Below are 21,307 nucleotides of genomic sequence, written 5' to 3'. Positions count from 1 at the left end.
ACGCAACAGGTTGGTAAGTGCCCCTCTCACATACGCACCCACACCCGGCCGGTCCTTCTGTTTTGATACAAAGGAACACGTGCGAGCGCGTGGCGCTACAGTAGCTCCTGCCATCCATACACCAGCACAGTCCAGAGGCTCAGATCGGCTTGAATCGGGAGACTGCCTCTGGCAACGGCAAGAGTTTCACCGCCCCTCGATCCAGCGACGAGCACTACGACGCGTCTTCTCGGTCGCGCGCCGTGTTCATATTGTACCGCGCTCGCGGCGGGCTGCTTGCGCACTGTCATCGCCGCTCCTCCCATCGCCGCCGCCGCTCCTACTCCCGCTGGCCTCTTATTGGCTGCCCACCCTCTCTCCAACCACGACTTCCCACTCACACCCGCGCGCAGCACTCAATAACACCCTTACCCGCACGCGAATGCTGACAATGCGCCGCTCAGATGCAGGTGGATGCCACGAATATGAACTCAGCATGGAACAACGGACAGGCCAGCATGTTTCAACCAGGCGCCGGCCACCTTAACTATAGCCACCTCGATGGTTTCGACGTCAACGCCTTCCCCAACGGCACGTCGCAAAACGCGACTCCCCAGCCCGGCCAGCAATTCGCGAACCCGTCGCAGACCTTCACGCCGCAGTCCACCATCCCAGCGAAGCGACCCCACGATGATGCGTCGCGTTCGCAGACGCCCTCCTCCTACGCCAACTTTCCCGGCCAGCAGCAGTTCCCCAATGCGCCCACTCCATACCAGCACCTACAACAGCCTGGCTCCAACAACAACACTCCATCGCCGACCATGCAGAACCAGCAGTTCCGCCCGCCTCAGCAGCAACAGCAACAACCTCGGATGAATAACGCGTCACCTTCGCCTTTTCCAGGTCAACAACAATCGGGAAACTTCGGCAATCCGGGCACACCGCAGAATCAGGGCATGGCGCAAATGGGTCAGATGGGCATGAACATGGGCGCAATGAACATGCCAAACCAGATGCAGCAGCAGATGGCCAACATGAACAACATGCAAGCCAACAACGCGTCGAGGGCGTATCAGATGAAATTGCTTCAGCACCAACAGCAATTGCGCGCCAGCGGCATGCTACCTCCACGCGCCATGGGCGGTCAGCCTGGGCAAATGGCTGCGATGGGAGGCATGCAGGGATTGCCCGCAGCTGGGCAAATGCCGAATGGGCAGATGAACCAGCAAATGATGCAGGCGCAAGCGCAACAGCAGGCCAAGCGAGCGCAATTCCTCAAAACGCTTACAATGTACCACCAGCAGATGGGGAAACAATTCAACCAAACTCCCGTGGTTGCTGGGCGTCCTGTGGACTTGTTCGCTCTCTGGACAATCGTTACCAGTGCTGGAGGATCACCACAAGTCGAAAAGGGTGGGCAATGGCCGACAGTAGCTGCGAAGATGAGCTTTCCCCCGACCGTCGCGGAGGAGTTGAAGAACGTGCATACTACTGCAATCGCCGGGTATGAGCGCATCTGGTTCCAACAAAAGATGCAGCAGAAGCAGCAAGAGGCTAGGATCCATGCTCAGCAAATGGCCTTCAACGGACAGCCGCAGCAGTCGCCCACAAAGATGATGCAGCCGCCCGGGCAACAGAATCAGTTCCAGCAATTACAACAGAATCAACAAGTCCAGCAAGGCACTCCCGTCCAGGCAAATGCATCGCTACCTCCCAATGGCATGTCGACGACACCTCAGCAGATGATGGGCAGTGCAGCTGGGATGCACCATAGGAGGAACAGCAGCTTGCGCAAACCTGAGCAGATGACACCCCAACCTGGCGTTCGGCCGGATACCGCGTCAGCGTCTCCTCTTGTCACAAAGCAGCGACCACCATCCGTCAAGCAAGAGTCGACGGGTGCGGTCATGAAGAGTGAGGAGCCTCAGAGCACGAACTATCAACCACAAGTTCGGTCGATAGAGACGGATGGTGGCTATGACATTCCTGCGTTATACGAACTTGGGTCCGCGATCGCCGCCAAGATACCAAACATGCCTACAGTCGATGAAATGGGCGTTATCGACACGAAGGCCATTACTTTGAGCCTCGCTTCAGGGATCCACGCGGAAGTGCGATACGCTCTCGATGTGCTAGCAATCATCTCCTTCGACCAGCGTGTGGCTCTAAATCTCAACTCATGCGAAGATCTCCTCGACGTAATCGTCGACTGCGCAGAGGAACAAATAGAGATTCTCTCTGAAGATGCGGCCGAGGTATCGGATGCGCTGGACCTGCCTTCCTACGAGGATGTCTTGCGAAGCGCGAAGCTTGAAGCAGAAACGCTGCAAGAGGTTCCCGAGTTCGGGACGCGAGCGTACGATCTTGATCGTGCAGCTGATAAGCTCATCGCCATCACAACCACTTTGAGAAACTTCTCATTCTATGAGTTCAATCACTCTTTGCTGACTTCGGCACACCTCATAAGGTGGCTCAGCAATACAATACGGCTACTTGGGACTCGCAATATGCTACTCCGAAGTCATCTCAACACCGGTGACTACTTCAAGGATACCATCATCTTCCTGTCAAACATCACACAAAGCTTGGAACTACCCACGAGGGACGACGCTCTTCATATCTTGCACTTCCTTTTGGCCTTCGCCCCACAGCCAGCTCCTAGCTACGTCGAAAGCGGTGGCAAGCTGAGGTTCACGAGTTTCTCACCTATACAGCACAAGTATCTGCCGCCTGCTGTCGACTGCTTGGCAAAGCTGCTAGCCAGGCAAGACCCCAACCGTACCCTTTACAAGAGCATTTTCGCCGAATCCTACGCAGTCACCGAATCGCCGCTAGACTTACTGACGAAGGCTTTCGCGTTGTCAATATCAGTGCTACCAGATCGGTCAAAAGGTCCAGTCGGCAACACTGCACAGCTGCGGATCGTGGAAGCTCGAAAAGCTTACTTGACACAAGGCATGCTGGCTGCAGACATTCTCACCACGCTTGCCCCTAGTAGCGATGCGGACCTCGCTCGTGCATGGATAGAAAGCGAGGATGGCTGGGCTGTTGCACTCCTCAATCTGGCAGCCTTGTTGTCTGTCGACCGAAACCAGGCGGCTGGGCCCAAGGGCCGTGAACTCGGCATGGATACGGAGACCTTCAAGCTCATCACTTATCGGGCTCTAACAATGATGAAGCGTCTTGCAGAGAAGGCCGGCAAAGGAAGTGTACGGAATGTCCTCGCACAAACGAACGGCATTTCGAATGGCGAGGCGAACGGTACGAGTGGCGACGATGACGAACCAGATCTTCCTCTTGGACCCAAATGGGAAGGCATACCGCAAGGGCATGCAATACTCGGAGCTTTGATGATGCCTAATACAGACAAAGTGGCGTTGGGTTTACTTTGCGGGTTACACGAGATGGCCATGTCTCAGAGTTGAGCTCCCAGACGGTGCTGGCGTTGAACGAACGAACTTTCTTGAGGAAGAATAGATCAAACCAGAATGATGGTTCAGCGCGTGTATTGGGCCAAGTGGATCATGACATGTTGTATCGTTGATGTTTCAAGGATGGATCGCGAGCAGCTGGCGAGTTGCAACATTGTACAAAGAAGCGAAAGACGGATCAGAGCGAGTGAGCGAATGAACTACTGAGTGGACTCAAACATGTATGAACGGAAGTGTAAGTTTTCTCCAATGGAAAACATTGTCTGGAGCAAGTCCTACTGTGTGCATAGTTTCGTCAACTTCTTGACTTGCTGCCCTACTCAGGATTGTGACTCTTTGCTGTGCCAACCGCATGGCAAAACTCTTGCTTGTATACCAAAATCTGACCGACGCACGGCAGTGATCTTGGGCATCGGGTTTCTGCATCAGTCACTTCGCGCTTCAATCAAGACAAAGCAACGCGAGTGGAGATGACTTCCTCGTCACAAGTATCCGTCACTGTCGTCGTCTCCTCCAGCAACCTCAGGCTCATGCTTCACCACCACTCCGTTGGAGCTGCCGGTGCCACTCTTCTTGCCGCTCTTCTTGGCCGCACTGGCTGGGGTCTTCGAGCGCTTGGCCACTGGCGTATCGTCTCCGTAATCCTCATCGTCGTCTCCGTCTCCCTCTGTACCATTGACTTCCGATGCAGCTTTCTTTCCGCGTGGGCGCTTGGAGGCTGGGGTCTACAGAGAAATCGATATGGGGAAGGGTTCTAGATCGGAAGGAAGGAGGATGACTTACGCGTGGAGTGCTCTTCTTCGATGGAGTGACGCCTCCTCCAACGGTGTTACCGTTGGCGGCGGTCATTGAGCCCGAGAGTGCTCCGTACTCCTCTTTGAGCTTCTTCTTGGTGACGCGCATCAGCTCGCGGGCGGAGGCGGCGGAGGCGAGGCCGGCGACGGTCTTGAATTTCTCGTAGTCGATCTGGAGGAAAAAGTGTCAGATGGGTCTCTATTGGTCTTGTGGCAGAAGGGACGAGGTCAAGAGGTACCTTGGGCTCGGTTTCGAAGCACTGCCAGGCGAGTGCGAGGTACTCCATTTGCTTGGTGGAGAGCGGCATCGTTGCTGCTTAGATGGGTTGAGCTTGGAGAGGAGTTGTGGTGGGCTCGTGCGGGACTTGCGAGAGGGGTGTTAGCTGTGATTGTTAGACAGCACGCTGACCGAGCTCGAGCAGCTTCTGAAGTGTGCTTCAGAATAGTAATGACAGTACGAGCGCGAGTAGCATACTGGTCGCAATGGTGGCGGTAGGCGGTCAAGTTGGATGGGACTTATTCTTACCAGTGACTGTCGATTTGTGGGTGTGGGTTGCAGGTGGTTGCAAAATGTGAGCAAACAATGTGTAATTTGTGATCAAGCTATAGCAAAACAAAAAAAAAAGGTGGTTGCAGCTAGCGAGCTTCAGCGACCTGGAAGTGAAGTGAACGCAAGCGGCGCACATGAAACGAGCAAGTGCAGATCGCCACTTATACACGGGCGCAGTTCAGAGCACATGTGATTGAGATGGTTCGTCTTCGATCATTTTCAACTCATTGTAGACTTGGACTAACTCGCACATGTCTGGACAGCTTTGGCGTGTCAGCTGCTGACGACTTTCATACGCGCTTCACGTCCTTGGCGTATGCCCCCGTAATGGCCTGCCTTCTCAAACAACATCCCCGCAAACTGCAGGTATCCCCTGCATCGCTCAACGGTTCGTTGACATGGCTCAAGACCTTTCCTCCAGAACTTCACAAAGTGGAGCTCAGTTGGCTCTTTTCCACTTCTGCTCCCAGCTTCTGACGCGCACACAAAGATCTTGGCTGTGGCGCTCAGTCAGCAATGAACGAGAGCATATTCTGTCTGCTAAGATCTCAACTCACAAATGTCATTGTTGTGCATGCCAGGGCTCTGAGCTGCAAAAGGCGCGTGAAGGTCGAGACGGTAGATCACGAATGCATTCTTCGGGCACGGAGTCTTCTCTCCACTCCTTTCTTCGCTCCACTCTTCTTCGTGCGCGTGGATGCGGCATTGTTGGTGCTGAGCGTGCTTGCAGAGACGGCGCCTTCACCGTTGAAACCGCCAGAATTAGTCCTGCGGTCCGAACGCTTGGAATTGTGGGTGAAGACAGTGCTTACAGCTTTCTCAGATCCTGTTTGGAAGTGCGCGCCAGTTCCAGGCCGTCTACGGCGGATCTGCCAATCCGGGCAGACTCGGTGTCGCGCAGACACCGACTTTACCGCCTCTTGATTGCCTTTGATGCGTCCAGATACATCTCTGGCGGGATGATGCCGATGAGTGGCGCGCTGATGGCTTACGTGACCAACAGGCCTGTCTCAAGGTGATGTTGTCGCTTCGAGCTTTACTGCAGGAAACATGAGATTGAGCAGGTCGGGGTTTCACAGCCAGCAATTGCTCAGTCGCCAGGCTTACTTCTCTGCTCAGTGGATAATGCGGGCCTTCTCCGCAACGCCATGATGGTAAGGTGTTGAAGCGCAGGGATGTAGGATCAGGTTATGGCAGACTTTACTCTACAATGCTACTCTGATCTAATAAATCAGAAAGCACGTCTTGCCTCAAGGCAGCGACGTCCGGAGTGTCCATGCTGTACACGCCCTCATAGGCATGAATGCTCAGCTGATTCAGGAAGGGCCGCAGCACAACACGAGCAAAATCTTCCTTAGCCATCGCCTTGATGTCTTCCCTGTCCACACCCAGATCGCGGCCGAGAAGGGGCGTGCGTTTCCCAGCGGGCGCGGAAACGTCCGCGGTCCCAGGCATACCGTCGTCCACATTTGCAGAACTCAAAGCATCTGCGATCTGGTCGGAAAGTGCCGTTGGCGTCCACTTGATAGGCTGATACACCGCGTCGATTGTGTCGGTGATGTAGAGCCACTCGTGTAGTTGGAATTCGTCTGGAGACAATGTGACCAGCAGATCAAGTAGTTTGCAGGCTTGGAGTAGCGTGAAATTGTTGAACTCGTCCGCTTCCGTGCTGTCGGGCATAAGAGATGAGAGCACTGTCTGTAGCTTGTCGTTGATAATGGGCCAGAAGGGCGACAAGTGCGCCGCGCTAATTGAAAGTGCAAGAACTCTACAGAGCATGAAAAGTTCGGCTTTGATGGCCGCAGATGGTGATGATGACGGGCTCGCGTCGAACAATTCCGACATTTTCTCTTCGATCGTTCTGAGGTGAGGCACGTAACTGTCTTCTGGCGATGCCAAGAATAGCATACTTATGCGACGAAGGTTGTATTGGGTCTTGCGGTCAGCCTCCAGACGGGCAGCGTTAGCGCCTACTCCGAACATTATGCCTGCACTTGATGGCGGTGCCAGGCGAAGTAATAGATCGGGCATGCGTTCCTTGTCCTGAAGTGACAATTGATGGAATGCCGGAAACCAGCCATTCATCGTTAGATCAGGCGACGATGCTAATAGCTTAGGTTCATTGAGCGCATCTCCAACTTCCTTTCTCCAAGGCTTTGCGTTTGGTGCTTTTCGTGCAATCTGCACGACTAGTTGCAGCATATCGATGGAAACGTTTCTCGGGAACGTTCGCGCACGAAGTGCTGGTGCAACGAGGCTCTGTGTGATGTTATTGATAGCCGTCGCTGTCTTTTCTGGTGTGTCAAGAATGAGATCGATCTTTGCAGTCACACGATTCAGCACCGGCAAAAGTGTCATGGAAGTTTCGTTCTCCGCCTGCCTGGAGCTTGTGTTGTCTTCATGCATCGAATCACTTGCTGATTCCGCGACATATCCCGATGGCAGTGTCGTGAATGTGGCAGTGAGAAGTCGCTGAAAGGTGTCCCCCAGATCTTTTCGCATCTTCCTCTGCTCTCCGAAATTAGTATTGCCCAGCTTCTCCGCGAGTAGCAGGGTAATGCTGAGTAGATGCGACAGGACTTGTCGATATGGCAAAGGATTTGCAAGGACGTCCCGAAGGAAGGCAATGCAATTTGGCCAGACCTCGTCCATTGCATCGTCTTCTGTTGAGTCCAAATACGCAGACAGGAAAGTCGCGACTTCGGCCGGCGTGAGATCGATAGTCAGACTTGACTGTCGGGATGCAGGTATAGCCGACGGGTTTGTGCGTGTGCATAAGGCGTCAAGTACAGCGGGTACCACATTCTTTGGCTTTGTGACCTGCATGACTTGCAGAAGACTCAACGCGGACGTCGCTTCGTTGGGTGAGGTTGCTTGGCACCAATGGAGCGCAATCACTTCAAGACTTTCCAGCGGCTCCACGGCGAAGATCTGCTCCAAAAGATGGCGGCACTTGTTGCGCACCTTGAAAGCGTTGTACGCTGTTGTTCCCGCGCTGATCGTATCATGCTCGGTAGGGCTTGTAACATTGCTGGCCCACAGCCACATTTTGAGCGCCACGCGTATTGCATCGTGGAGAACTAATATGACCGTCAGACGACTATTTGCAGTAGCTGTGCGGCTCGGAGGGCCTTCGGATTTGAACACGCCAGTAGCCACACTGCTGAAAAAGTTCGAGCGAGGCTCGGCTTCTTTGGGCGTCTGCTCGGTCGAAGTGTCGTTGATCAAGCACTCATAGGCCCGATCTAGTATCATTTCCAGCCCGTCCAACAAGCTGATGATTGCGATCTCCGGGGCAATCGCTGAAGTAGAGTGTGTCTCCCGCGCGAGACTGGCTAATTGCTCGTGCGCTGCCGTGAGCTCCTTACAGAACGTCTCTACAAGTGGAAGGAGATTGGTGAAGATAGCATCCTCAAAATTAGGAAGTATATCCGCAATGAATTCGAGCCAAAGATCCAGATGGTATCGGGATCGCGCATTGGAGATGCCAGCTCTAATGCAATTGAATAAAATAGGCGGGGGACTGATAGCAGCGCCTGTCGAGATTCCGTTCACAGCGGTCTGTGATCGCGAGGGTGGTACCATGGATGGCCTTTTTGCGGCCGCCGAGACTGAAGGCCTGGACTGAGTAGATTCACCTTCTACTGCCGGGCGTATCAAGCGCAGTTTTAACGCAGGCTTCAGGAGCTTAAGCAATGATCCCTGCAAAGAGTGCATGTTCCCAGAGATGCACATCATCAATATGTCAAGTAGTCGAGTATCAATGTCCAACGGCTGCAGTGCTGCTGCCGCTGGACTTTGTAACATCATACCCAGCACCGATAAGAGTCGTTTGTTGAGTGTGAGCGATCCGTGTTTCTCGCTACAGAGCATTTGTGAACAGAGTTCGGCAAGTGCAGTGAAGCCATCAATCTCTTCGGGTTTGAAGAAGCTCGTGACCTTGATCTTGCTCAGGCATTGCCAAGTCCATTCGTTGCCATGGGCCAGCATGTTTTGAAAATGGTTTACGAAGTATTCGAGCTCTCTGATGCGATCCTGTTCCTGCCGCTCGATCTGCCTGTGGGATGCACCAACGGTCGGTCTTTCGATCGGAACACAGGCATGGAGGTTCTCGAACAACGTGAAATAGACTTGATCGAGACTATGCAGACGCTGCAGCCATCTCTTAACGACCTCAAACACAGGAAGGGTCGGGTCTTCGAGAGCGTCAAGTGCCAGCATCAGCGGCTGCTCAAGGACTTCTTTGGCAGCTGCAGCTTGTTTCACTCCAGACAAAACTGGCATAGTACTCGCGCGCCGGAAGACAGTGCCATCGTGACCTGAAGACACCGAGTGTGTCCATAGCACGCTGAAACGTCTTGCGACCTCAGCTTCGTTTGTTCCGGCTGGCGGAAACCGTATCAGTGCCGTCAAAGATGATCGGACCGCATCCGATGGGGCGACCAAGTCCTCCAGCTGCCAGAATGCTCGCACTGCTTCAACATGATACTTTGGTTGCTCAGGCGACATAAATGTCCATAAATATGTTGCAAGACCGGGTACAAGTGACTCCACCCGCGCGGTATCCAAGTAGGGTCTCGACTTCGCTGAGGCCAATGCTGCGACGAGTAAGACTGAGTGGTTCACAATTGCGAACGGTATGTCATATGCTGCTGCTGCTCCGGACGTTGGAAACGATGCCCGCAAGGCATCGCCAATGTTGGAGTATCGAAGCACGTCCACACTGCTCGCCTTGTCCAGCAAAGCAAGCAGCAGATTCGCGCTCTTGAGAAAGATATCGCCGTTGCCCGACGCCAGTGACTTCTTTATGACGGAGCATATTCTGGAACCCGACAGGCTCACAACGTGAGCAAGATCAAAAGGCAGGTGTCTGCTATCCGGTTGTTCTTCCTGCTGATAGAATCGGACAATTGACGTTTGTATGGCTGTGTCTGCAACATCACCAATCTGCACCGTCTCGCTCTGCGGGCGTAACAGCCGGGCTGGAACAAGGCCAAGGAGCTGTGACATAATCAGAATGATCTGCGTTCGTGCACTGTTGGTGATCGCTTCAGATGTGACCCGGCTCGCCAGATAGAGAAGCGTCATCGGGATGTGAGCAGCGATCATTTCTTCGTCTCTTACGTTGAACGTATCAACCAGCCAGCGGACGAGCTCAAGATCTGCCGTCCTGCTAACACCACTGTCCAAGGCGACCGTGAGTACTTCGATAATGTTGCCCCAGATGAGACTGGCTTCAACAGCATCGAAGAAAGTGCTTGCGCTTCTGACGACCTCAGCCACCTGTTCAGGAGGCGCTGTCTTGGAATAGATATACAAAGATCTCATCGCAGGGAGGAAGACTCGCGTGACCAGGTGACCTCCAATTTCCCAGCGGTCCATTAGCGATGAGCAGATTCGGTAAGCACGCGCGCGCGAAGCCACATCAGTCGCGGATGTTTGTAGCATTTTCAGCACACAGCGTTCGAGACTTGCTCTGCCGTATGCAAGGAAGTACTTCAACTGGAGATTGGAGCTCGGGTCATCCGAGTTTTTTCGTTCGAGCTTTGGCGAAGACTCTCCATCTGTGGTATCTTTTGGTTCTGGTCCTAGGAACCAACTCCAGAGACGTCTGTTCAAAGACATATCTTTTCGCAAGCTCACTTGCGACACTGCAGTCACAAGCCGGTCAAGATCCTCTTTTCGAGCTCGCTCTTGGAGCACCGTGGAGCTGAGGGGCAAATTGGTGACCAAAAGGTCGAGAAAGCCCCTTTGGACAAGAACCTGAGGATCCGAAAGCCCGGATACGAAGCAGCGTATAAGTAGTCCTGGTTCAGGTGACACGATACATTCCGCCTCTCTAGGCATGCGTGTCGGTTTGCTCCTACTTCCAGATGCATTCGTCGCCCCAGGAAAGACAGGCAGTGACCTAAGCAAGTAGTTCAAGGCACCCTGTCGCCTGGCGGGACTGGTGATGATGGCAAGGAATAAGCATTGCCAAAAGTAGCCGCCCGAGTCTCCGTCGGACAGCGTATCCTCGTTGTCGACAGAGAATGATTGCTCGAGCGAATGCAGGATGTTGAAAGCACGTTCGAAGTCTTCGCCCTGACCCTCCTCCAATGCAGGAAGCAATGCCAGTATAAGTGACTTCAACGCAGGCCTGAGCTCGGATGGATCCAATTGCACGACATACTTTTCTAGGATCTCGTATAGTGCAGGCCGTACCGACAATGACGCAAATGAAAGAACCGACGCCAGACCTGGCAGCAGCTCATGCAGATGTCCTGAGATGTACTCCCTTCCGAGGGCAGAAAAGATGTAAGCGTACACTTCCAACGCCTTCTGATGCACGCCCGACGGTAGTGCTGGGTTCAGGCATTGTGCCAATCTAGCTGCAATCGCAGTGCTGTGAGGTAGGATGGGAACATCCTTTGGATGCGTTTGGATAGCCTTCAGAAGTCGGGCCAGGAAGGCGATGTAGTCTGCCCATTCTTCGGGCGAAATCTCCCAAGTCGAGAGCGCTCGCTCAATGTTGGCGGCATATCTTCGAAGACTTTTGTCTGCCTTGAATAGATCTGCATCGGTATCAGGACTGGTTGCATCGTCTCTAGCACACACCCACGTACATACCGCCCTCGACGGCTCGACGCGTACTCCGTGGGACTGGAGAAGCGCGTCCTGAGCTCGCCGGCGAAATGGGACGTCCGCCACCGCCCGCACCACCAAGGCTCATCTTACCTCTCGCAAGATGATGCTTTCATCTAAGCTGCAGCATGAATTCTAGCGAGTCGATATCCGTCGTCACTTCGTGAGATTGTACTGAACAGATGTTAGATGCCAAGACTTGCACTAACCCAATTAGGCTGCCTAAGCGACGAATCCGCCGACCAGTGGCAAGCCCACATGGCCACGATCTTGAGTCGCGCCGACCATGCCTCTCCATAGCCAAACACGACCCTCGTCCCTGCTCGTCACGACGCACTGCATTGAACAGTAGGACAAACATGCTGATGAATAATGCCCGACGATGTTGAAACTGCGCCAGAAAGTGCCGGAGTGAATCCGAACGCGTCTCAGCCTGCTCCGCACCCCGTTGAGGAGAGCAGCAATGGTCCGGCCGCGCAGGACGCATCAGAGCCACAGGCCGACCCAAGTCCGGCAACATCACAAGAGCTGACGCCTCCTCCATTGCCTCCGAGGCCATCATACTCAGCAGCTTCCCTCCGGCTGTCCAAACAAGCATCCCGGCCCCAGCTTCTGTCCAGTCCGACCACAGCGGTGTCCTCCACAAACGTGCATACTCAGACACGAGCAAGCAGCAATGTCAGCCCGCAGTCGTCGCCAAAAAGTAAAGCCGTGTCCAGGAAGCATAGTTTCACCCACTTTGGGCGTTTCGTAAGCAACAACAACAGCGACGGAGAAGACTCGGCTAGTATCAAGAGCTTCATTCCATCCCTGGACGCCCGCCTCGACAATGAAAGCATTCTTGGCGATGTCACTGCCGATGACAGCGGGCCTGCGGGCAAGGCAATCAGCAGCCAGGTCGAGAAGGAAAATCCGTTTGAGATCATCTCTCCAGAGGACGAAGTGTTGGAGGAACAGATCACACGTGAGTTCGAGGAGCTGGAGCTAGACGCTGAGAACGGAATCACCGAAGATGACTTGCTCTCGGCATGGAAGTCGAAATTGAAGCACTTTTTCATCTTGTCTGCGTCTGGCAAGCCCGTCTACAGCCGGCACGGTGATGATCAGATGATCAGTCACTACGTCGGCGTAGCGCAAACATTAATATCATTCTATCAGGATCAGGAAGACCCCCTGAAATCTTTCACGGCAGGCGACACACGATTCGTCATGCTGTCCAAAGGCCCGTTGAATCTGGTGGCGATCAGTCGGCTGCCAGAGAGTGAATCTCAGTTGAGAACGCAGCTCGAATCTTTGTACATGCAGATTCTGTCCACTCTGACATTACCCAGCATGGAGCGCATGTTCTCGAATCGACCTTCAACAGATCTTCGACGGCCGCTGCAAGGCACTGATGTGCTTCTCGACGGGCTCGCAGATGGCTTCACTCGTGGGTCTCCTTCGACGTTGCTGTCAGCATTGGAGTGTCTCCGAATGCGCAAGACCCATCGCAGGGCCATCAACGACACTTTATTGAAGGTACGCTCGCCGAACCTTCTCTACGGCCTCATTGTAGCAGCGGGGCGCCTTGTGAGTGTGGTACGTCCAAAGAAGCATTCTCTCCATCCTGGTGATCTTCACCTGATCTTCAACATGCTCTTTGAAGCAGGAAGCGTCAAAGCGAATGGCGGCGAGAACTGGATACCACTGTGCCTACCCGGGTTTAATAACACCGGGTTCCTCTACATGTACGTCAGCTTCTTCAACGCATCCGAGGAAAAGATCGAAGCAGAAGGTCCGGAAGGACGGCCATCAAGCTCCGGCGAGAACAATGACGAACTCGCAATCGTCCTCATCAGCGCCAACAAGGAAGCGTTCTTCGAGCTCCGGAAAATGCGTAACGAACTCGTGGACCAACTTGAAACTACCAACAACAGCATGAACAACATCAAGACTTCCATACGCCGCGGACATGCAACCTGTTCTGAGATCGTCCCTGGGACACCTCTTCGCCATTTCCTCTACAAGAGCCGCGCGAATGTACAATTCGTGATGCCATCTTTCGAGCCGCACTTCTCTGGCCTCATGGGCCGACGCAAACTCGTCTCGCTGTACGCTCAGCTGCAGGAATCTCTTCATTCTCGCACTGCAAGATTAAAGGTCCAGCATAGCATATCGGCTGATTCGACAGCGCTCGCCTGGGAAACGCCCTTCTTTGAGTTATATTGCGTGGCGGGCCCGCAGACTTCGAGGAAGGCGCTCGTGCAAGGGGCAAATAGAGTTGTACAGTGGATTCGTAGGGAAGAGGAGCGGGTGTTCATTATCGGTGGAGCGGTGTTTTAGGATAACATGATAGATGGTACAAACGCAGTCACTGAGACGCCAGGGCTCCGACGATGGTTCGTGAGATGAGCAAAAGGAGCAACAGTATCAAACACCATCTCGAATCTCACGAACTATGAATTCGCAACGCGGTCTGCTTCTCACCTACGGCACCCTCCCACCCTGCCTCGTCGCCTTCGCCAACTCACTCTGCGCCACATCATCCGCATACCTCTGATAAATCGGCAAATAATGTTCCCTCTCCGACATCGTATTCCTCACACTCTCCCTCTCCTCCAAAGCCCTAATCCACCCCCTCAACCTCTTACAAACCTCATCATCCCCCTCCCGACCCTCCACAGGCAACCCCAACCCCCCTTTAAACTCATCGAAAACCCACAACCTCACCATCCAGGGCGCAACAACGATATCAATCAGCAACGGCTCTTTCCCTCCCCAAAACGGCCCGCCCTTTTCTTCTCCTCCAGCTTTAGCAAGCTCATACAAAACCCCCAAAAACTCCCTCCTAACCCTCTCCAAACCTTCTTTATCACTCATCGGCTGCCACTGCAAAAAGCGATGAAACGATGTCACAACCTTCTCCGTGAAAAAATTAATCCAGATCCTCATAGTCGCATTCTCATAAGGATCTCTCGGTCTGAGATTCGGTCCATGATCCGGAAACGCATCTTCGAGAAATTCCGCTACGATTGTACTTTCGTAGAGTGGTTTGTCGTTGTACTGGAGAGTGGGGACCAGACCTCGGGGGTTCAAAGAGAGGAGGGAAGCGGGTTTGTTGTAGGGGTTGACTTCGATGTATTGGTAAGGGATTTGTTTCTCTTCGAGGAGGGTCCAGATTCTTTGGACGAAGGGGCAGCTGTTTTGACCATAATGAGTGAGACGTTGTTGCTTAGGGAGTGGATGCAAATATTCTTACAACCAGCCAGAGTAGAGCTTGAGAGGTTGTTCGGCTTGATGGGCGTCGACAATGGCTTTGGCGGGGCCGGTTGCGACTGGGTGGAGGTTTGCATCTGGGTGGGAGCCCATTTTCGGTGTTGGTTCTGTATTTGTAGAAGGAGAACGATCAGATGATGAGGATAGTGACTGTCGTCTGCTTTTGAGTATTTACACTGCTCGACTGCTTTCGAGTATTTACACTGCTCGACTGCTACATATGTGCATCGTTCTTCGCATTAATCATCATGCCATGACGTGACAGCTCAATCACGCGCGCGGGGTATCGTAAGGGAAAAGATGCCTCCCTCCATACCGGACCCATAGAACTCCAAAGCAAATCCTTCCCAATGTAACCAGATTTCAAATGCAAAATGCTCCCCGTGATAACGCTGTATCCTTTGCGTCTTGCTGAAACTTCGTGTATCCCTGCCGTGAACTCCACATGGTGACTCTCCTCACATTACAGAGCACGATGGCCTGACAAACGGCTCGCCGTAGGTCCTGACCAACATTTGCTTCTCGTTCTCTTTCTGTCTCTTCTTGACTTCCATGGGAAAGTACTTCTCGAGGAAATCCATGGTTTCGAAGTCGATATTTGAGCCGTTTGCTTGTTTGACAGTCTCAGCATTACACATGGGACATTTGTTCAGGTGTTTGTCTTGGAGCTGTATGACGCAGCTGATGCAAAAGACGGATCGACAGCAGCCCAAATTCACTGGTCTCCACGCCATGCCATAGCAGACGGGACAGATCCAATCGTCCAGTTGAGGCACGACTGAAAGGACTTTTGACCCAATCTCGGCGTGCATGTCGCGTGCGATGCTGTCGGCAAATCCGCCTGCCGCAGACTTGGTGCTGATCGCAGGGTATTTGATAGCGAGATTTGAGACAAACTGGTTGCCCTCGATGTGTGTCCGCTTGTTGAACTTCTTCAGGATTTTCGCCATCGCCCGACTATTCATCTCTTGGAAGTGCATGATGCTCAGGATGTGCAGGTTCAGATCGAGAAACTGCTGTGCGGCCAGTCTTGCCTGTGGTGTCTTCATCTTATCCATGAGCCCTGTCTCTCGCAGCTTCTTGTCATAGTCTTCCAGATTCGAGCGCGCCTCTTTATATGTCAAGGCTCCTCGTCGTGCCTCCGTCTCAGAGTAGAAGATTGGCGTCTCGAGATATAGTCGGAACATCTCGCGCCAAAAGTACAAATCACGATATGACATGCCGCGCTTCGCCTCGTAGCCTTCTCGCACTGGCTGCACCACATTCTCGACGGCACCGCCGAGCTCGAGGATCTCTTCTTCCAGGTTAAGCTGTTCTGCACCACGTAGGGAGTCGAGTTCCATGAGTTTGGGTTCCAGCATCTCGAAGAAGTCCTTGGCCGAAGCGAGTGGCACGGTCACCCACTTCGCGTCGGCATCTCGCGCAGGCGAGTGATCGCGAGAACTCTCATCCTCATCTGGGCTTGGAACTTGTTCGCGAACGGTGTGTAGATGGGCCTGATTGCCAATGCGCTCTTGACGTTGGCCGACCACCTGGTCATGCTGAGCGAGCTTCTGCAGGGACTTCCGTGTCTCGGGGGCCAACTTGGCATCTAACGGCGTTCCAGTTTTGCTATCGACCAGGATTCGCAGCTGCGGACAGAACTCCTCTGGTATGCTCGCAAGCGCCGGCCGGGTGCCGGCAAAGTAGTCTTTCGGTTCGTCTTTCAGCGGGGCAGGTGTCGCGCCGTGGAGGACCAGCTCGTTGATGCCCGCCAAAGTCTGCTGGTCGAGGCCGAGTGCCTCCAACTCACGATGGACCTTCTTGATGGCCTTCTTCAGGTTCTTGTACTCGATAGCCTTGGCCACCCACTCCTGCGGGAAGCCATCGTTGGCCAGTGCCGTTTCGTACTCGTGGCCGAACTTCATCGTGGTGGGCGCGTGGTGGTCATGCGGGGTTGCTGAGCTATGTCGTGTTTGCGATTCGTCCTACCGAATGTCTTGTCGCGATGGTCTGCAGTCAATGTGGAGGTAGTGGAGAGGGTGACAGGCAACGCGGACGGGGCAGTGATATAGCGCGCTTGGGACGGCAGAAAAATCTGCGTGAAGGAGGACGAGACCTACGTCGACTACGTATACTTGCCTGTGCCTCCGAGTCGTGGCCGCTGTCCCGGACTGAACGCCGATGGAGCGCGATCGGGTCGGCGTGGAAATGGTCTCGTGGCTTCCCATGCGCGGTGCGACAGGCGAATGAGCAGCGGCGACAGACGAGTGTGCGCATGTGCAGCGTCTTCAACAGACGCCAAACGCAGACGCTGCAGCGCCGCGCGAGCCGAGACCGGCGCCGGCAACCAGTCGAGGCTCCAACAGAGTTTGGGGCAGAAAAGGCTTGTTCTCTGCCCTGTCGACCACGAGGTTGTCCAGACTGCGTGCCGCGGTGCATGAACCACGCCGTCGACGAACAATGCGCCCACCGCCCACCACTGCACCGCATGTCGACGTGTTCGACGCTCTGCACGCCGTCTACGCTACTTCCGCCCCGGTGCCCGCGTTGTTCCTGGGATCCAGTAGCCCAGTAATGCAGCACTCATCTCGGCCGCCGTGGCGCATCGAGCGACACCGGGATGCGCGCCTTACGTAACCCAGCTTAGTTAGTGCAAACGCCTCGCGGTGACGCATCTCTCTGGAAATGCCTCGAGACATTGCCCGATTTCGCCATCATGGGCCAAAGCGCCTCGTCACCAGGCGACGGCAGCGGCGCTGCGGATGCCGCTCAGGTCAAGACGTCCTACTACACGCTGCTGAGCGTCGAGAGAAATGCCACAGAGGAAGAAATCAAAAAAGCCTATCGTCGAAAAGCACTTGAACTTCATCCCGACAGAAATTATGGAAATGTCGAGGCCGCGACAAAGCTGTTTGCCGAAGTCCAATCCGCATATGAAGTACTGTCGGATCCGCAAGAGCGAGCGTGGTATGACAGTCACGAGTCTGCCATTTTGCACGGCCAAGACCCTCAAGAGGAAGGCGCAGTGCCGACGTACCAAAACGTGAAGATCACCACAGCCAACGACATCAACAACATTGTGGGCAAATTCAACCGAAATGTGGAGTTCACGGACTCTCCCTCAGGCTTCTTCGGCTTCCTTCGCGAAACCTTTGAACATCTGGCCCAGGAAGAGGACATTGCTGGCCAGATGGAAGACGTTGACAATCCCGAATATCCCACCTTTGGGCACAAAGACGACGACTACCCTGATGTCGTGAAGAAGTTCTATGCCGCATGGTCTGGTTTCAGTACTGTCAAATCCTACTCCTGGTGTGACAAGTACAGACTATCGGAAGCGCCCGATCGCTTTATTCGCCGGAGGATGGAGCAGGAAAACGCAAAGTCTCGCAAGGACGGCCGAGACGAGTTCAACGAAGCCGTTCGTGCGCTTGTGCAGTTCGTCAAGAAGCGCGACCCGCGTGTTGTGCTAGATACACGGACCGAAGAGGAGCGTAGTAAGGCTTTGCGTGATGCGGCGGACTCACAACGTCGAAGAGCCATGGAAGCTAATGCTGCCAAGATGGCTGGTTCTGTGCCTGAATGGGCTCAATCGAGGGAACCGGATGAGCACGCAGAGCTGGAAGGGACATTCGAAAGTGATACCGAAGAGGAAGAAGTTTTCGAGTGCGTGGCTTGCAATAAGATCTTCAAAAGTGAGAAGCAGATGGATGCTCATGAGAAGAGCAAAAAGCACCAGAAAGCGATCAAGGAACTGCAGAAACGAATGAGGAAGCAGGATGCCAAGCTTGATCTTAATGGTAGTGATGCAGCCACGCCAGATGTTGACGAGGAGGAAGAGGAAGTGCTAGACGATCTGGCGGTAGAGGTAGAAGATCATGAGGCGACGGTCATAGGAGAACAGCCGGTGGAGGATGAAAGCTATGAAGACAGTACCGCCGGAAAGGAGAGTGACAGCGACAACGAAGATGAGAGAGAAAACACAAAACCTGAACAGCCCAAGGAAGTGTCTGCCCAGGTTACACCTTCAGACTCCGAAGACGAAGACTACGCCTCTCGCGAGACCATCGAAGCACGGATTGCCGCTACGACGCTCACAGACGAGATCACCTCCACTCCGTTAACTCCAGTTATCAGCGACAGCGACAACGAATCCACCGCCCAGCAACAACCCAAGAAGAAGCTCGGCGCCGCAGCCAAGAAGCGAGCAAAGAGGGCCGCAGCTGCTGCAGAGACCTCCGGGACGCAAACGCCCGCCGAGCATACATGCATCAATTGCAGCGCCGAATTCGAATCAAAATCGAAATTGTTCGAACATCTGAAGCAGAATCCAAAGCATGCTGCGTTGAAGACCGTGGTGGGTGGTGGCAGCGGGAAGGGTAAGAAGAAGGGAAAGAAGTGAATCGAAGGAGACGAGTGTTGCATGGCGATGGCGTTGAACTCGAAATAACAGTGCAGGCGCATTGTGAAGATACCCAATGACGATTCTGATGATAAAATCTAGAATATGGTCGATCAAGAAAAGTACTATGGAGCTCCTTTGAAGGGGACAAAACCAAACGGAATCATCCGACCTTTCCCTTCTGCTTCTCCAACCACTCCCTCCCCAACCCTCGATAATCTGCCACAGTATACGGCTCAAACATCTCCCTCCACCACCTCATCCCATACCAACTCCCCTTCTTCCTCCTCCCCTCCAGTCCCAAATCCTTCAACAAGACGTCATTCCACGGCACAGCATCCCACACAAAATCTACGAATCTTTTCCCAAATCCATAGGTATACCTTCGCATACTCCAGCGTTGAGTCAGAGCGGCTTCATAGCAAGCTTGTTCTTCAGTCATGTCTCGACAAGGATCAATGGAGAGTTTGTCGTTGAAGTAAGCGTAGATCCAGATGGAAGTTATGGTGGACTTTAAGATGTGGGAGATGTTGGCTCCGGCACCGGCGAAGGCTAGGGTGCGGTCGCCTTGGGCAGCGAGGATGGGTGGCGCGATGAGGCGGTGGAGACGTTGGGGTTGGGTTTGAGTTGTGGAAGAAGAATGAGAGAGTGGGTAAGGTCTTGTTTGGAGGATGGGAAAGCGGGCGAAGAGTTCGCGATCGGCGCGGGAGTCGAGGTTGGACCAGAAGAGTTCTTGGTCGGGGGTGTAGTTGTCGCTTGCGATGCCGAGAGAGGCATGGAGGGAGGCGGGTTTGAAGGTTACGGTGGGACGCCACTGCCAGCCGGAGCTGGAGATGTAAGCGTCGGAGTGGAGAGAGTTGCCGTCCTGGAGATGCACAGTGTGGTCCGAGAGGTGGGAGATGTCTTTGCGGTGGACTTTCACTTGGCCCGAGCGGACGAATTCCAGAAGATTCGTGGGGTAGTTGAGGGTTCCCAGGTTCGATGCGATGTCGAAAAAACCACTATCGGGAACCAGAGGCTTGAGTCTGGGATCGTTGAAATAGCCCGACTGCTCGAGGTTATCGTGGCCAACTTGTGCCAAGAACGCTGCTACAATTTTTCGTCCGAGCTTGGTACTGTGTAAGAGCCATCGCCACCAATGACTGCCATCGAGTCCTCCGAAAGTGCATGGGCTGAACCAAGATATGAATCGAGTGGTGACCAGCATTTCCGCCCACACTTTCCCCAGCACTGGCATCTTGCAAATATTGTTAACCATGTATGTCGGACCATGACCAGAGCTGCTGATGACCCAGTCGATCTCCTTGCCAGCGGCAGCAAACTTGTACACGCTGTCGAATGCGTACTTGGAGCCTCCGTAAACAGTCACGCGTTGGACTTTCTCGTTCGCTGCAACTGCGACGCCCTCTTTCCCGAGTTGGCCGGAGTGAAGAACAGGTGCGTTGAAAGACTCTTTACCTTCGACTTGTACCGGTAATGGTGTATTGTGAAGACCCGTGCCAATAATGAGTTTGTCCGTGGTGATTGTCGAGCGACCTTCCGGACTCTCGATCAACAGTCTCCAGCCACTATTCAGTCTCTCGTGGATCTTCTCGGCCTCCAGCACTTTTGTCTCGTAACGAGTTCGCCGGAGTAAATCATGCTCTGCAGCGAAGTCAGAAAAGTATCGATGCACTGCCTCGCCGGGCAGGCTTGAGAAATGAGGCACTCCGCGATCGTCTCCGAAGGGGTAGTCAGGATACTCCAGAGTGCCACGATAGTTGTTCGTCTGGAGGCCGGGATAGATGTTTTCTTTCGACCAGACACCTCCTACCGTCTTCTTGTCATCCAGAATCACGAGATTGGTCTGAGGAGCACATTCGAGATAACCCTTGGCGGCCACCAGAGCCGACATGCCTGGAAAGATCGTTAGCTTCCTAATTCCAAAACGTCGCTATAGTTGACCAGACGTACCTGCACCGACGACGACTACTTCAAAGTGCTCCATCTCTTCCATTTTGCTGGTCATATGGTCAGCACGGTTAGAAGAACGATTGCAATAACCGGGTGGAACGACATCTCCTCGTGCTTATATCTGCGAGGGAGCAATTTAGGATTTCAAGCCACAGAACTCACTTCCATTCACGGCAAGCCAAGGCGTCAGCACGGGATACACGCATGTAACGTTGTGAATATCGCTGTGGAGAGGCTCTGCCACGATCTTTCACTGGCTGACTCATCGTGCCACGAGGGCGCCGTTGTCCAGAGCGCCTTACATGCTGCCATGGGTGCGAATATACTCTTTCGCCAA

The 21,307-nt window shown here is 53.8% G+C and overlaps 8 protein-coding genes across 8 annotated transcripts; 3 read left to right on the top strand and 5 right to left on the bottom strand.

Annotated features, from left to right (window-relative positions):
• Window positions 1-443: 443 nt before the first annotated feature.
• On the top strand, window positions 444-3,404 carry CKM354_000156900 (uncharacterized protein; the record flags this gene model as incomplete). The annotated part of the gene is made up of 1 exon (XM_044796698.1): window positions 444-3,404. One exon carries the CDS (start codon window positions 444-446, stop codon window positions 3,402-3,404), a length of 2,961 nt encoding a protein of 986 aa, XP_044652633.1.
• Window positions 3,405-3,892: 488 nt separating this feature from the next.
• On the bottom strand, window positions 3,893-4,512 carry CKM354_000156800 (uncharacterized protein; the record flags this gene model as incomplete). Its single annotated transcript, XM_044796697.1, has 3 exons — window positions 3,893-4,135; window positions 4,194-4,376; window positions 4,444-4,512. 3 exons carry the CDS (start codon window positions 4,510-4,512, stop codon window positions 3,893-3,895), a joined length of 495 nt encoding a protein of 164 aa, XP_044652632.1.
• A 1,442-nt stretch (window positions 4,513-5,954) lies between these two features.
• Window positions 5,955-11,466, bottom strand: CKM354_000156700 (uncharacterized protein; the record flags this gene model as incomplete). The annotated part of the gene is made up of 2 exons (XM_044796696.1): window positions 5,955-11,308; window positions 11,364-11,466. The coding sequence occupies 2 exons, from the start codon at window positions 11,464-11,466 to the stop codon at window positions 5,955-5,957; spliced, it is 5,457 nt and encodes a 1,818-aa protein (XP_044652631.1).
• A 284-nt stretch (window positions 11,467-11,750) lies between these two features.
• CKM354_000156600 (uncharacterized protein) lies at window positions 11,751-13,700 on the top strand (the record flags this gene model as incomplete). The annotated part of the gene is made up of 1 exon (XM_044796695.1): window positions 11,751-13,700. One exon carries the CDS (start codon window positions 11,751-11,753, stop codon window positions 13,698-13,700), a length of 1,950 nt encoding a protein of 649 aa, XP_044652630.1.
• Window positions 13,701-13,844: 144 nt separating this feature from the next.
• On the bottom strand, window positions 13,845-14,726 carry CKM354_000156500 (uncharacterized protein; the record flags this gene model as incomplete). The annotated part of the gene is made up of 2 exons (XM_044796694.1): window positions 13,845-14,556; window positions 14,617-14,726. The coding sequence occupies 2 exons, from the start codon at window positions 14,724-14,726 to the stop codon at window positions 13,845-13,847; spliced, it is 822 nt and encodes a 273-aa protein (XP_044652629.1).
• Window positions 14,727-15,091: 365 nt separating this feature from the next.
• CKM354_000156400 (uncharacterized protein) lies at window positions 15,092-16,540 on the bottom strand (the record flags this gene model as incomplete). The annotated part of the gene is made up of 1 exon (XM_044796693.1): window positions 15,092-16,540. The coding sequence occupies one exon, from the start codon at window positions 16,538-16,540 to the stop codon at window positions 15,092-15,094; it is 1,449 nt and encodes a 482-aa protein (XP_044652628.1).
• A 791-nt stretch (window positions 16,541-17,331) lies between these two features.
• On the top strand, window positions 17,332-19,017 carry CKM354_000156300 (uncharacterized protein; the record flags this gene model as incomplete). Its single annotated transcript, XM_044796692.1, has 1 exon — window positions 17,332-19,017. The coding sequence occupies one exon, from the start codon at window positions 17,332-17,334 to the stop codon at window positions 19,015-19,017; it is 1,686 nt and encodes a 561-aa protein (XP_044652627.1).
• Window positions 19,018-19,180: 163 nt separating this feature from the next.
• On the bottom strand, window positions 19,181-21,013 carry CKM354_000156200 (uncharacterized protein; the record flags this gene model as incomplete). The annotated part of the gene is made up of 2 exons (XM_044796691.1): window positions 19,181-20,913; window positions 20,971-21,013. The coding sequence occupies 2 exons, from the start codon at window positions 21,011-21,013 to the stop codon at window positions 19,181-19,183; spliced, it is 1,776 nt and encodes a 591-aa protein (XP_044652626.1).
• Between the last annotated feature and the right edge of the window lie 294 nt (window positions 21,014-21,307).

Source organism: Cercospora kikuchii (genome assembly GCF_019650295.1).
Source record: "Cercospora kikuchii DNA, contig_00001, whole genome shotgun sequence".
Classification (NCBI taxonomy): Eukaryota; Fungi; Ascomycota; class Dothideomycetes; order Mycosphaerellales; family Mycosphaerellaceae; genus Cercospora; species Cercospora kikuchii.
The sequence above is the reverse complement of the archived record's forward strand: the minus strand, read 5'-3'. Positions and strand labels throughout refer to the sequence as shown.